Source organism: Cetorhinus maximus, chromosome 13 (assembly GCF_964194155.1).
Source record: "Cetorhinus maximus chromosome 13, sCetMax3.hap1.1, whole genome shotgun sequence".
NCBI classification, from domain to species: Eukaryota; Metazoa; Chordata; class Chondrichthyes; order Lamniformes; family Cetorhinidae; genus Cetorhinus; species Cetorhinus maximus.
In genome coordinates, this window is record NC_135891.1 from 65,835,343 (window position 1) to 65,850,982 (window position 15,640).

Sequence of the window (15,640 nt, forward strand, 5' to 3'; positions counted from 1 at the left end):
CAATTAGAGGATAAGATAACTCAGTGATCAGCACTATGGATGGAATCCCTCAGTGATCTGATATTTTAAAAATATATCATTTCCACAAGTCCTCAGTGGAAAACCACTTCATCAGAGAACTGCCAAACCCAGCAATGTTTGGTTTATTTCACATTAGCAAAGAGGTATTGCCATTATGTGACACAAACATGGGAAGGAATTTTATGGCCCACCCCCGCCTCCCGCCAGCTTATTTGAAGGTGGCGGGAGTGGGGAGGAATGTAAAATAAAGTGGGTGGCTATCCCACTGTCTTCCTGCCTACCCCCAAGCTGTTCCCCATATTATAGGGGGAGAAGCGGGTAAGGCATCAGGCAGCCTTAATGGTTAATAAGAAGGACACTAGTCTCTGAATGCTGAGGGTTCAGTATTGGACTGGGGGAGGATATGAGAAATATGAGGTCTTTAAGTTGCCAATTAAAGGCCACTTAAGGACCTCATTATGCCTCTGTTGTCATGATACGTTGGGCAGGCGAAGGCAAAAGGAAGGTGGCCAGCTAACTTTAACATCTTGGGCTAAAAGGCAGGAAGGAAGGGGGCAGGGGTACCTCCTTTGGTGAGGAATTCCCCTGTGCCCATCATGGGCAACCTGCCCAAGATGGTAACCCCTATTTGTGCCTCCCCTCTGGCCTTTCAAGCCCGACTCCCAACCCTTCCGCCACTGGCTAGGATCCCCAATCCCTCCCTGATCAAAATCCCCGGACTTAACCTGAAGTCTTGGTATCCACCTCCCTTCTTCTCGGAACTCCTTGTCGTCCCAGCAGCGGTGGTCTGGCACTGCTGGGACTACCCAAACTGATTGACCGGCAGCTCTCATATTGGCCGGTGGCTCTCAAGGGCAGGACCTCTTGTGCCTGAGGTGCAGAAGTCCCACTCTCACCTTCACAAGGCTGCCCACAGTGTATAATCACTGTGGGACAGCTGTTTTAAAGTCAGCAAGGTGCCAACTCACTTTTTCACCTGGAGGTGGAGGTGGGATAGGCGTAAGAGAATATGCCCTCCTAGCGCCCATAAAATTTGCCCCATGGTGCCACCCCTCCCTCCTCCCCACCATCATCCAGTCCACACAGATTATCTGTGAAGGAGATCTCTAAGGGCTTCGCTAGTACTGGTGAAGATTAAATAAATAACAGCAACTAGAGACAGGTTTATACTGGCCATGCTAAATACTTTTCTTTCTTAGAAAAAATGTTTAGGACTGATCCTTTCGAGGTTCAGTTCCTGTCTCTTGTTTCACCATTACCTTCAAAGTGAGCCCAAAGGAGCAGTGTCTATTCGGTGAAGAAACTGAAATTTCTTTGAATTGAAGGTCGCCGTGGGCCAAGGCTGGTTTAGATGTAATGGTCTTTGTAATTCCAGTCCTTGGAACGTGCGCTAATGTGGCCCAAAGACATCAATGCTGCTCCCTTTGAGAGTGCAGTTCACAGCGCATCAGCAAAGAAGCACAAATTTGAGTCAACAAGTTCAGCTGCAAGTGCAAAATCCTATACTTACTCCAAAAGCCCAATATCCAAAGATGGTGATGATGAAGTTAATGACATCGATCAGAAACATGAGTGCGTAGACATCACATACTGCATTATACTCAGGATGGATGATGTTGTAGAAGAATTGTCTAATAGGCAAGTAGATTTGAAGAGCTCTGTAGGACACAAAGAAACAAGGCAATGCAAGAAATGGTTCTCATAAATATCAATCCTTTTACAGAGATTGTACCATACCCATTTTATTAATACCACTAAGATGAGCAATACCCCATTCATTCTAAGCTGCAAATACAAGTGCAGGTTTCTACCAGTGTCCATTTCCCAAGTCCTGTGGTGATGGAGAATTGCAGATGGGGAGAGCTGCTGTGAACCTGGGAGTCCTTGGTCAAGAATCTGCACACAGGTGACAGATGCATCAAGGTCATTGGACACCTGTATTGAGACAGAGGTGTCTTTGATCAGCATCTGTGAATGAGTACTCCTCTTCAGGATACCCTCTGCTCACCGCAAATGGGGCAGGGGCTAGAAAAGGTGCCCTAAAAATAGAAAAAAACTGAACCTGTTCTGAAGAAGAGTCAAATTGGACTCGAAATTTTAACTCTGTTTCTCTCTCCACAGATGTTGCCAGACCTGCTGAGCTTTTCCAGCACTTTCTGTTTAGATTTCAGATCTCCAGCATCTGCAATTGCTTTTATTCCAATAGTTTAAGACTGATGCCCAAAGGCAAATTCAGAAGTAAAAAGGAATAGAAAGCTTAGGAGATCCAACAATATGCTGACCACCATGACATGCAGACCTTTTTTTGAAGCCAGCAGGGCCATCCATAGACCAAGGTCAAATGGACAAAATCCCCATCCCTCATATAATTGTATTTCTCTATTTCTCTTCTTAAGGATGACAATGCCGTCTGTCAATGGTCAATGCTGGAAAGAACCTATTCAACAACTCCTCAACTGTGAATCCATAATGGAAACTGATACTCTCCAGGCTATCCCCCAGTACCCTGTGGTGGGAACCATAGGTGAACCACCATTGATGGAAGAGCTGCAACAAGCAATCAAATGGATGAAAACAAAACAAAGCCTGTGGCACAGATGGTATTCCTGCTGAGGGCTTCAAAGCTGGTGGGCTTTTGCTGCCATCAAGCCTCCATGCAGTTAGCTTATGGATTTCAGAGGAAAAAGAACTCCCCAAACAACACCCACCCCACCCGCCCCCACCACCGGCTTCAGGAACACGATAATTCTAATTATCTTCAAGAAGAGAGGTAAATAATGCTGTGGAAACTATTAAGGTATTTCCCTTTTGTCCATAGCAGGGAGAATCCTGATACACATTCTCCTGAATCACCTACTTCCTATGGCTGAGGAACTCCTCCCAGAGTCACAGTGTGACTTTATACCTTCCACAGAAACCTTTGTTTCCTTTGTTGCCAGACAACTCCAAGAGAAATGTTGAGAACAACACTAGAAACTCTTCATTGCATTCATCAACCTGACTGAAGCATTTGACTCAGTAAATTGAGTGATATCTGTGGATGTGCCCCAAAGATTTGGATGTTCAATCCTGCAATTGCAATTGATGATATGACTGCAACTGTTGGTGGCTATTCACCTCATCAAAGATCAACTGCCCTCTGGTGTCAGTATTAAATACTGCCTAGATGGAAAACTCTTTAATCTCAGTCGCCTCCTTGCCAAAACTAAACTGATCACCACTGACATACATGATCTATAGTTTGTGGGTGATTGCAGTGTCATTGCCCATTCTGCACCAGATTTGGAAGCCACTCTCGATCTCTTCAATTCTGCATACAAGAAACTCAACCAGTACTTGAATGTTGCCAAAACAAAACTCATATCAACCCAAGCCTAGACAGCCAAATATTCCACGTCTCATATATGTTGAAGGAGAGACTCTAGAACATGTTGAACACTTCCCATATCTTGGCAGCCACTTCTCTCAAAAGGCCACCATTGACAAGGAGATCCAATACTGGATCAGCTGCGCCAGCTCAGCCTTCTACAAACTATAACAGAAAGCGTTTAGCAACAAAGACATCTGCAAGTCAATAATGGTCCTAGTGTACAGTGCCACTGTTGTTACCACAATCCTGTACTGCAGTGAGACGTGGACTGTGTATCAGTGACACATTAGAGTGCTAGAGAATTTCCATCAGCAATGACTCTGCCGTATCTTCCAGATTCAATGGGAGGACCATCAGACAAACACTAGTGTCCTTCTTGAAGCCAGATCCACAAACATTCAGACAAAACTCCTGCAAAATTGACTCTGACGGACTGGACAGTGTGTCTGGATGGCCAAAGAGCATCTTTCCACCAGGTCCTGTTCTCTCAACTGGCCAACATCCCCCGGCGGACAAAGAAAATATTCCAAAGACACTCTGAAGCATTGAAGCACGGCAGCATTGACATTAATGACTGGGAGCAGCTTGCTACCAATTGTTCAAAATGGCAACAACTTGTCCATCAAGCTGCATCAGGCTTTGAGTCACAACGTCTTAATGATGAGGCAGAACGGCAACAGAGAAGGAAGCAAATCATGCACTCCAGATCCCACGACCTTGTGGGACATCCTGCCCACATATATGTGAGTTGAGAGTCAGTCTCTTCAGTCACATGAAGACCAAGAAACTTGTGACCCTGTGTAGATGTCATCCTCGAATCAACAGACAGCCAAAAACACTGTCAGATACACACCTGCTCCTCTCTGAACCACACAGCCTAATATCCTGTCTAACTTTTGTACACAATAATATCAGCTCCTTTTGAACGTTAACAGTGAATCTGCAACTTATTGAAAAATTAAGACTCAACATTCATCTTCTAACCTTCCTCATTCCTTCCAGGGCCTCGGAACTGTAGAACTTCTCAACTCTCGCATGCTTCTCCTAATCTTACAAACAACACTGCCTGAGTGTCTGGAGGAGGCGGGTTCAATTGAGGCATTCAAAAGGGAATTAGACTGTTATCTGAAAAGGAAAAATGCGCAGGGTTATGGGGAGAAGGTTGGGGAATGGAACTAGGTGAATTGCTCATTTGAAGAGCTGCTGCAGATATGATGGGCCGAATGGCCTGCTTCAGTTCTGTAACAATTCTGTGATTCTGTGAACAAGCTTCCAAAACCCAGGCCCACTCATATCTATTAAAACCTCTCCTATTGAGCTCATCTTGTTCTTTTATTCACCAAGGATTCTCAATTTTAATATATTTTTTATTGAGCTATAACATCTTGCGCATCATTCAGAATACAATTTAATTCAGTCATATCAATGATCACTTTAGAATCCAGGCTCAAAAACACCCATTTTTTTAACCTTGTGGCTACTTTCCCACCCTCCTGTCTTCTCAGTATAATAATTCTTCACTACAACAATCACTGCAACTCACTGTTAATATTTTTATATTTTTCCTTTATTCATTTATGGTATGTAGGCGTCACTGGCTGGGCCAGCATTTATTGCCCATCCCGAATTGCCTTTCAGGAGGTGGTATTGAGCTGCCTTCTTGAACTGTTGCAGACCCTGTGGTGTAGGTACATCCACAGTGCTGCTAGGGAGGGAGTTCCAGGATTTTGACCCAGCGACAGTGAAGGAACGGCAATATATTTCCAAGTCAGGGGGGCATGTGACTTGGAGGGGAACTTGCAGGTGGTGGTGTTCCCATGCGTCTGCTGCCCTTGTCCTTCTAGATGGCAGAGGTCGCAAGTTTGGAAGGTGCTGTTTAAGGAGCCTTGGTGAGTTGCTGCAGTGCATTTTGTAGATGGTACACAATGCTGCCACTGTGCATCGGCGATAGAGGGGGTGAATGTTTGTGGATGGGAGCTGCTTCATCCTGGATGGTGTCAAGCTTCTTGAGTATTGTGGGAGCTGCACTCATCCAGGCAAGTGCAGATTACATCACACTCCTGACTTGTGTTTTGTAGATTGTGAACAGGATTTGGGGAGTCAGGAGGTGAGTTACTTACTGCAGGATTCCTAGCCTCTGTCCTACTCTTGTAGCTACAGTATTTACATTGCCAGTCCAGTTCAGTTTCTGGTCAATGGTAGATCCCAAGATATTGATATTGAGGGATGTGGCGATGGTAATGCCATTGAACGTCAAAAGGCGATGGTTCTCTTGTTGGAGATGGTCATTGCCTGGCATTTGTGTGGTGCAAATGTTACTTGCCACTTGTCAGCCCAAGCCTGGATATTATCCATGTCTTTCTGCATTTGGACATGGACTGCTTCAGTATCTGAGGAGTCGCGAATGGTGCTGAACATTGTGTAATCGTCAGCGAACATCCCCAATTCTGACTTTATGATGGAAGGAAGGTCATTGATGAAGCAGCTGAAGAATGTTGGGCCGAGGACACTACCCTGAGGAACTCCTGCAGTGATGGCCTGGAACTGAGGTGATTGACCTCCAACAACCATAATCATCTTCCTTTGTGCTAGGTATGATTTCAACCAGTGGAGAGTTTTCCCCTAATTCCCACTGACTCCAGTTTTGCTAGGGCTCCTTGATGCCACACATGGTCAAATGCTGCCTTGATGTCAAGGGCAGTCACTCTCACCTCACCTCTGGAGTTCAGCTCTTTTGACCATATTTGAACCAAGGCTGTAATGAAGCTGAGTGACCCTGGCGGAACTCAAACTGAGCATCAGTGAGCAGGTTATTGCTAAGCAAGTGCCGCTTGATAGCACTGTTGGAGGCCCCTTCCATCACTTTACTGATGATCGAGAGTAGACTGATGATACGGCAATTGGCCAAGTTGGAGTTGTCCTGCTTTTTGTGTATAGGACATACCTGGACAATTTTCCACTTTGCTGGCTAGATGCCAGTGTTGTAGCTGTACTGGAACAGCTTGGCTAGGGACGCAGAAAGTTCTGGAGCACAAGGCTTCAGTTCTATTGCCAGAATGTTGTCAGGGCCCAAAGCCCTTGCAGTATCCAGTGCCTTCAGCCGTTTCTTGATTATCAAGTGGAGCGAATCAAATTGGCTGAAGACTGGCATCTGTGATGCTGGGGACCTCTGGAGGAGACTGAAATGGATCACCCACTCGGCCCTTCTGGCTGAAGATTGTTCCAAACACTTCAGCCTTATCTTTTGCACTGATGTGCTGGGTTCCCCCATCATTGAGGACTGGGATATTTGTGCAGCCTCCTCTTCTAGTGAGTTGTTTAATTGTCCACCACCATTCACGACTGGACATGGCAGGATTGCAGAGCTTAGATCTGATCCGTTGATTGTGGATTTGCTTAGCTCTGTCTATCACTTGCTGCTTATACTGTTTGGCATGCAAATAGTACCATTTTGTAGCTTCACAAGGTTGACGTCTCCTTGTTAGGCATGCTGCTCCTGGCATGCCACTCCTGGCATGCCTTCCTCACTCTTCATTGGAACAGGGTTGATCCCCTGGCTTGATGGTAATGTTGGAGTGGGGGATATGCCAGGCCATGAGGTTACAGATTGCGGTTGAGTACAATTCTGCAGCTGATGATGGCCCATTGCACCTCATGGATGTCCAGTCTTGAGCTGCTAGATCTTTTCGAAATCTATCCCATTTAGCATGGCGGTAATGCCACACAACATGATTGAGGGAATCCTCAATGTGAAGGTGGGACTTCATCTCCACAAGGACTGTGCAGTGGTCACTCCTACCGACACTGTCACGGACAGATGCACCTGTGGCAAAGAGGTTGGTGAGGATGAGGTCAAACATGTTTTTCCCTCTTGTTGGTTCCCTCACCACTTGCCACAGGCCCAGTCTAGCAGCTACGTCCTTTAGGACTCGGCCAGCTCAGGCTGTCGTGGTGCTACTGAGCCACTATTGGTGATGGACATTGAAGTCCCCCAACCAGAATACATTCTGTGCCTTCCTCCCCTCAGTGCTTCCTCCAAGTGGTGTTCAACATGGAGGAGCACTGATTCATCAGCTGAGGAGATGGTACATGGCAATCAGCAGGAGATTTCCTTGCCCATGTTTGACCTGATGCTATGAGACTTCTGGGGTCTGCATCTGTTCTTGATGTTTTAGAGGTGATCTAAAGCAAGGACTGTAGATACAGGCTGAATAATATCTTTAAACATCATTATTTGCTTCTTTGGCATTATCCCCGCACCCTCGTCACTGCTGCAATACTCCCCCAGTTGCTGTCACATCACTACTCCCGTCACAGTGTTACTTTGCTGTTATCACCTTATTACTCCCCTCATCTCCGGCCACCGTCCCCATACCTCCCTTCAAGAATCATACGGACTCGAAACGTTAACTGTATTCCCCTCCGCAGATGCTGTCAGACCTGCTGAGTTTTTCCAGGTATTTTTGTTTTTGTTTCAGATTTCCAGCATCCGCAGTGTTTTGCTTTTATCTCCCATCATCACATTGCTCCATCACCACACTGGTCCCATTTGCTATGTTACTTCTAAAGAGAGGTCAGCTAGTTCATAAATATATCATAAATATGTGGTTATCCAGAGATTCAAGGATTCAATTTATTCTGTGCACTATTTTTATTTTAAACTGTGCTTAAGTTGGACTTTGTGCAAATGCGTATGCTGGTATACCAGAAAAAGTCAGCAGGGGACCTTAAATAACAGGTTGGCTTGGGCAGGGGAGAACACCACATACCAAATACATTTAAACACCATTAAAACCCAGTAGCACATTTCTCCTTCTTTGACATTAGGGTCTTTCTTGCATTGAAAAGCCCACCCACTCACTAGCCACAGGTGAAAGTAGATTTGAAATGATGAGTAGATCTTTGGTTACACTTCACACTGGAGAAAAGTAGAAGCTCCTTACATGACGGTGACGCATCTTTTTGCGGTCTGTGCCTTTTCCCTTATCTGCTCCTTGATGGTTTCTCTTAATTGTTTATTGGCCTTTGGTGATTCTCTTTTCTTCTTTTTGGATTTCTTTGAAGCTTTTACTCTGTCTGAAGAGAAAGACAGTCAGAGTGACTCCATAAGGCATGAATTAATACGCTGACAATTTTCTCACTAAGAACATAAGAAATGGAAGCAAGAATAGAGCACATGGCCCATCTAGCCTGCTCCACCATTCATGGCTGACCTTGGGCTTCAACTCCAATTTCCTGCACACTCCCCATGTCCCTTGATTTCCTGAGACCCCAAAAATCTGTCTATCTCAGCCTTAAATATACCCAACAATGGAGTATCCACAACCCTATGGGGTAGGGAGTTCCAAGATTCACAACCCTCTGAGTGAAAAAATTCTTCCCCATCTCAGTCCTTCTCCTGAGATTGTGCCTTCATGTTCTAGATTTCCCAGCTAGGGAAATAACCTCTCAGTGTCTAACCTGTTAATCCCCTTCAGAATCTTGTAGGTTTCATGAGATCATCTCTCATTCTTCTAAACTGCAGAAAGTATAGGCACAATTTACTCAGCCTCTCATCACTGGACAACCATTACAACCCTCTCCCATTCCACATATGAACACAAGGAGGCTATTCAGCCCCTCATGCCTGCTCTGACATTCTATCAGATCAAAACTGATCTGTACCTCAATTCCATTTGCCCACCTTTGTTCCATATCGCTCGATCCAGTTACCAAACAAAAATCTATCAATCTCAGTCTTAAAGCTCCAATTGTCCCAAATCATTCCAAATAAATACACAGCTCATGAATTATTTTTGAAGTCTAGTTAGGGTGTCACAAAAACACAACTGCTAATTGCACACAGCAAAGGTCCCAGAAACAGCTTTTGAACTAAGTGGTCATTGAATCGGTTTTTATGGTGTTGGTTGAGGGATGAATGTTGGCCGGGACATTGAGCATGTGCATGTGCGTGTGTGTTTATCTGGGTGAGTTGTCAGTGTGTGCTGAATATTAAATTAAATTTTCTGAATTTACCCACACTCACTGTCTTACCTTCTTTAACTGGCCTTCTGGAAACATTTTTTCCTCCAGGAGATCTTGCCATGTCCTGTAAGCTGACATTTTGCATGGTCTCATTGTCCTCTTTCACCTCTCCCAGCTTCTGAATGTTGTTTTGTTTCTGCTCTTTCTCAAAATGCTGCCCCTTCACTGCATTGTGAGAATCCCACAGACCATGGCACTGTCACAGGATGGGGGAGATTTGTAAGAAATGTTAATCAAAGATTAAAAAATTTTTGTCTTTTCAGATTAAGTCTTCCTCCGTATGATCTGGATTCTCCTGCTGACTGAGATTTTTTCCTGTTTACTGCGTTCCCACCCTTGCCACGCCCGTCAGGTGTTGGCTCTTGCTGCAGTGCCCTATCGAAATGGTAAGTCTTCATGCGCAAGCCTTGGTATTGAGTGTTAACCAGCTATTCATCCATAGGGGGGTTTAACATAAACAAAAGTCAAGCTAGTGTGCAAACACGTGCACTTCCCAGAAAAGCATGGAAAAACAGAAACATCCCAACACAAAACTATGGGAGATTGCAGGACAATGTGGAAATAGCCCTGAGAATTGAATTAATTGGGTAGCTTTTTCAAAGAGCCATCAGAAGCTCAAAGATTCTATGAAGACCAGAAAACCAGTGGTGAACACAAAATAGAGAAGAACTAAAATTACTAACAATTTCCACAAACTGTATGTTACATGTTTAGCTGTTTCCCTACAGCTGTGTTATGTAGATTCCTTTCCATTAGCAGATGGAGTTCCTTTAATACTGGAACTTACACTGCATTCTGTGATGGGTAGGGATTTTGACAATTACCCTTCCCAAATCATGATAAACCAAAATTGCTGCTTCAGTGATAAACGCATTTTCACTTGAGAGCTAGTGAGGTGCTCACCATGTCCTGTGGTGAAGCCAATAAAAGCTAATTCTAACTGGCTAGATTTATTTGGGGATGGATGAAATAATACACTGAAGAAAAAAAGACTTGACAAGATAATTTTACTGTTCAATAAGAAAATGTTTGAACTTAAATTGAGACATTTGATGGCACAAAAACAATTCAAGGGGCTGATACCCTAAAGTGGATTTAGCTTATGGTTTGAGCAGTAGGCATCACCTTAGAGCAAAGCAGAGGGGCAGATTGGCCAGGGAGTATCTTCAACCTGTTACAAAGCTCACCTGGACTTTGTTCCTTTAATTGAATTTAAAGGTGTTCAGTCAGATTCTGTTATCAGTGTCCATACTGCATTTTCAGCATTCCACTCACACACACGACAACGGCCAAACTCTCCAACTGTATTAACAGGCAGAAATCCCACAAAATAGTTGCTGCTTGTTGGTGGCATCGTATGATTGGAGCAATAAATGAGGGTCTAATGAGTAAATCACAGCTCCGCTGCAATCTGGCCTGCTCTCCAGGTTTAGTGAAGGATGGTTAAATCAGCACTTGGATTTACAGAGAGTTACAAAATCCATGTGCTTGAAAAGCTGCTTCCCATCAACTCCCAAAGCCTCAGTCCATATCACTCAGTGTCAGGACAAATATCCTCTTTCATCAAAGCACTGTACCTTGCAATCTGGGACCCCATGCTAAATTCAGGGGGATTTGCTTAGTATGTATAGCAGAGTGTGACACTTTGAGCATGGCAGATATGTGCTAGATACAAGATTTTTAGGTCATAGGTAAATCAATGCTCCAATAAATGAATGGATTTAATGGTTTGCACAATTACCTTCAGGACCGACCTATGCAGGAACAGAGCAAGCAACTGGATAAGGTCATAGTGCACATAGCCATCCTTTTTCTCAATGCCAATGATGTTGGGAAGATAGAAAGGTTGATTGAAGTAAAGCACTCGATAGGTGGTGCTGGTCCAAGGGAAGAATCCAAATTGAAAGCAGTACTTTACAACAACAGTGATCTGTAGAAAAAGGAACAGAAGTAAGGGATAGTGAAATACTTGATACACAAGGGAGGGCCAGGGACATGTCCCTTAGTAGGGAAATGGCCAGTGACCAACTATGGTTAAAAGTGAAGGACAGTCGTACTGACTACACAGTTCTGAAAAAATAAATAAATTCTTTACAAGCTTATGAGACAATAACACACTCGACATAATAATAAACAATCGTAACACTCTTTGTAGATATAACAAGCAGCCAGTAAGAATGGCAGCAGGGGCAAAATAAGCAGTGTCCATGTAAAACAATCTTAATGCTGCATCACACACCTGGCACACACCTTGTTGCTGTACTGGTACTCTCAGCACGTTGCTGCAAAGAGGTTAGTATGTTGATGTGAATGGATGTTTACACAGGCAGGAATACCCCCTGTTGTTTATTTTCATAAAATACATCAATGTGCAATGGATGGCTGGGCTCTTCACAGTAGATGCCATTAATATGTTGACCCATTGGATCAAGTATAGCATGGTTACATACACTGTTCAGCTGGCACTAATTTGTCCCAACTTCAGAAGAGTGCCCTCCACTGCTCTGGCATCACATCTCTGTTTCCTTCACCAACTGCTCCTATTTCCTGCCTGTGAAATTGTCCATTTGTGCAAATGCTACGAACACTTTGACGCAACCATTCTTACAGCATTTAGGGGATGGAGGCTATGATACAGGATGAGCAATCCAAAGGCCCAGGCTAATATTCCAGAAACATGAGTGCAAATCCCAGCATGTCAGCTCGGGAAATTTAAAAACAATTAATAAATCTGGGATAAAATGTTGATCTCATGAATAATGGTCATGAAAGTATCTGATTGCCATAAAAATCCATCTGGTTCACCAATGTCCTTCAGGGTAGGGTAGGAAATCTGCAATCCTTACCTAGTCTGGACGACATGCGACTCCAGACCCACAGCAGTGTGGTTGACTCTTAACTGCCCTCTGAAATCGTCGAGCAAGAGGCTCGGTTGTTTAAAACTGCTACAGAAAAGAACACTGTAGGTGTACCTACACCCCATGGACTGCAGCAGTTCAAGAAGGCAGCTCACTACTCATCTTCTCAAAGGCAATTAGGGATGGGAAATAAATGCTGGCCTAGCCAGCAACGCCCACACCCCGTTAAAGAATTTTTAAAAAGTCAAGGAGAGCAGGCTTGACTCTTATTGGTTGAGCTGCATTCCAACCCAGGTCTAGCCCACCATGTCTGCTTATAGGAACAGGAGGAAACCTTTCAGACCTTTGAACTTATTCTCCCATTCAATTAGATCATGGCTGATCTGTACCTTAACTCCATTAACTCACATTTGCTCCAAAATCTTTATGATTAACCTAGGGAAAGAGGTCAGAAATTGGAGCAAGCAAAACCTACTGAGTATTTAGTTTGAAAACGGAGAGCAGCTGACTAACTAAGTGAAGGCTTGGAGTTTGGTGAGAGGAGAGTTTTAAGTTTTAATTTTGTTCTTAAATTTTCCTCTTAATCTAGTCTGTAATTAGCAGTGACTGGAAAGTATTGTGTAAGCAGGCTAAGTTCTTTCTTTCTTGCAGTTCAGACAGGGTAAACTCACTCTTAGCTGTAGGAGCTGAGTAGTTAATTAGCTAACTGGTTGAATCTGGTTACCGTAGCCCCAGTTCAGTTTACTATAAATTCAGGGTTCTTTAGTGCATCCTTGGCAAAAAGAGTGCCGCTGATTAACTGAGTGAAGACTTGAAGTTTGGTGAGAGGGGGAGCTGGGAGAAGAAGTTGTTCATTTCCCGTTTCTATCTTTCTCACCCCATAGAAATTGGTTCGTGCTATACCACAGGGAAAGGACTAGCTGTTTGGTGCGTATCTGGTAAGTTGGTAAGTTCTATTCTATCCCTAAGGTTTAAAATAGTACACAAATTTGTGGTAAGGTTAATAAAATATATAAGAAAGCAACATAAATAAGTGATCAATATAATTAAGTAATTATTTAGAACACATTAAGGGTGGCAGGACATGTGATGCATCAAGGCTGCAGCATGTGGGAGCTCCTGGATAACATTGTGATCCAGGGCAAACACGTCTGCAGTAAGTGTTTGTGGCTTGAGGAACCACAGATTCACTACCCTCTAAGAGATGAAATTCCTTCTCATCTCTGTCTTAAGTGGGCGCCTCTTTACTCAGATTATGCCCTCTAGACTCTCCCACAAGGGGAAACAACCTCTCAGCATTTACCCTGTCAAGCCTCCTAAGAATCTTATATATTTCAATAAGGCTGTCTCTCATTCTTCTATATTCCAATGAGTACAGGCCCAACCTACTCAACCCCTCCTCATAAGAAAATCCCTCCATATCCAGGATCAACCTAATGAACCTTCTCTGGACTGCCTCCAATGTCAGTATATCTCTTCTTAGTTAAGGGGACCAAAACTGTTCACAATATTCTATGTGTGGTCTAACTAGTGCCTTGTACAGTTTTAGGAAGACTTCCCTATTTTTATACTCCATTGTCTTTGAAATAAAGGCCAACATCCCTTTTGCCTTCCCTATTACCTGCTGAACTAGCTTTTTGTGATTAATGCACGAATCCCTCTATGCTGCAGCTTTATGCAGTCTTTCTCCATTTAAGTCATATTCAGCTCCTCTATTCTTCCTGCCAAAGTGCAAACTTCACATTTTCCCACATTATATTCCATCTGCCAAGTTTTTGCCCACTCACTTAACCTGTCTCTTTCCCTCTAGGCTCTGTCTGTCATCCTCACCACTTGCCTTCTCACCTATTTTTGTGTCATCCACAAACTTGGCGATAGTACATTCACTTCCCTCATCCAAGTCATTAATATACATCGTAAATAATTGTGGCCCAAGCACTGATCCCTGTGGCACTTCACTAGTCACAGGCTGCCATCCTGAAAACGTCCCCTTATCCTAACTCTGTCTCCTCTTAGTTAGCCAATTCTCTATCCATGCTAATACACTACCCCCAACGCCATGGCCTCTTATCTTATTAAGTAGTCTTATATGTGGTATCTTATCCCAACACCTTTTGGAAATTAAGCTAACTGGCCTATAGTTACCTGTTTTTTTGTCTCCCTCCCTTTTTGAATAACGGTTTTTAATGGTGTTACATTGGCCATTCTCCAATCCTCTGGGACTTTTCCAGAATCTAAGGATTCTTGGAAGATTACTACCAGTGCATCCACTGTAGCTACTTCCCTTAATATCTTAGGATGCAACCCATCAGGTCTAGGGGACTTATCGGCCATTAGCCACATTAGTTTCCCTAGTACTTTTTCTCTAGTGATAATTATTGTATTTATTTCCTCCCCCTCTTTTTCCCCTTGATTATTTAGTATTTTTGGAATGCTATTAGTGTTTTCTACCATTAAGACTGATGCAAATTATTTATTCAACTCCTCTGCCATTTCCTGGTTCCCCATTATTATTCCCCCAGCTTCATTCTCTGAGGGGCCTATGTTCACTTTGGCCTCTCTCTTCCTTTTTATATATTTAAAGAAGCTCTTACTGTCCATTTTTATATTACCTGCTAGTTTACCCTCAAAGTTTATTTTCTCTCTCTTTATTATTTTTTGGTCATCTTTTGTTGGTTTTTAAAACTTTCGCAATACTCTGGCTTACCACTAATTTTTGCCCATTGTATATTTTTTCTTTCAATTTTATACTGTGCTTAACTTACTCCAGTCAACTTTGCCCTCATTGCATTGTAATTACCCTTGCTTATGTTTGGCACAGACCCAAATTTCTCACTCTCAAACTGAATGCTAAATTCTACCGTGTTATGTTTACTGTTTCTTGCTTACCAGACTAATACCAGCAATGGGTGGGTTGTGCTATGAGGAAAAGCTGGACGGGTTAGGCTTACATCCACTGATTTAGAAGAGTAAGAGGCAGCTTAATTGAAACCTTTAAGATCCTGAGAAGTCTTGACAGGGTGGATGTGGAGAGGATGTTTCCTCTTGTGGGAGAATCTAGAACTAGGGATCACAGTTTAAAAATAAGGGGTCGCTCATTTAAGTCAGAAATAAGGAGAATTTTTTTCTCTCAGAGGGTTGTGAGTCTTTGGAACTCTTTTCCTCAAAAGGCGGTGGAAGCAAAGTCGTTGAATATTTTTAAGGCAGAGCTATATATAGATTTGTGATTAACAAGGGGTGAAAGGTTATCAGGTTAGACAGGAATGTGGGGTCGAGGATACATACAGAACAGCCATGATCTTATTGAATGGCAGTAGAGGGACCAAGTGGCCTACTTCTGCTCCTAATTGTATGTTCGTATGTTTGA

General features: G+C 43.4%; 1 protein-coding gene across 1 annotated transcript in view; it reads right to left on the bottom strand.

The window, feature by feature from the left end:
* LOC144689095 (piezo-type mechanosensitive ion channel component 2) overlaps positions 1-15,640 on the bottom strand; it is a 190,222-nt gene that overhangs the window by 38,928 nt on the left and 135,654 nt on the right. Inside the window, exons 36-39 of the mRNA XM_078556243.1 lie at positions 11,157-11,345; positions 9,425-9,611; positions 8,335-8,467; positions 1,532-1,679 (exon numbers count right to left, since the gene is read on the bottom strand). Coding sequence (XP_078412369.1) covers positions 1,532-1,679; positions 8,335-8,467; positions 9,425-9,611; positions 11,157-11,345 — 657 coding nt within the window. The remainder of the gene's footprint in view (positions 1-1,531; positions 1,680-8,334; positions 8,468-9,424; positions 9,612-11,156; positions 11,346-15,640) is intronic.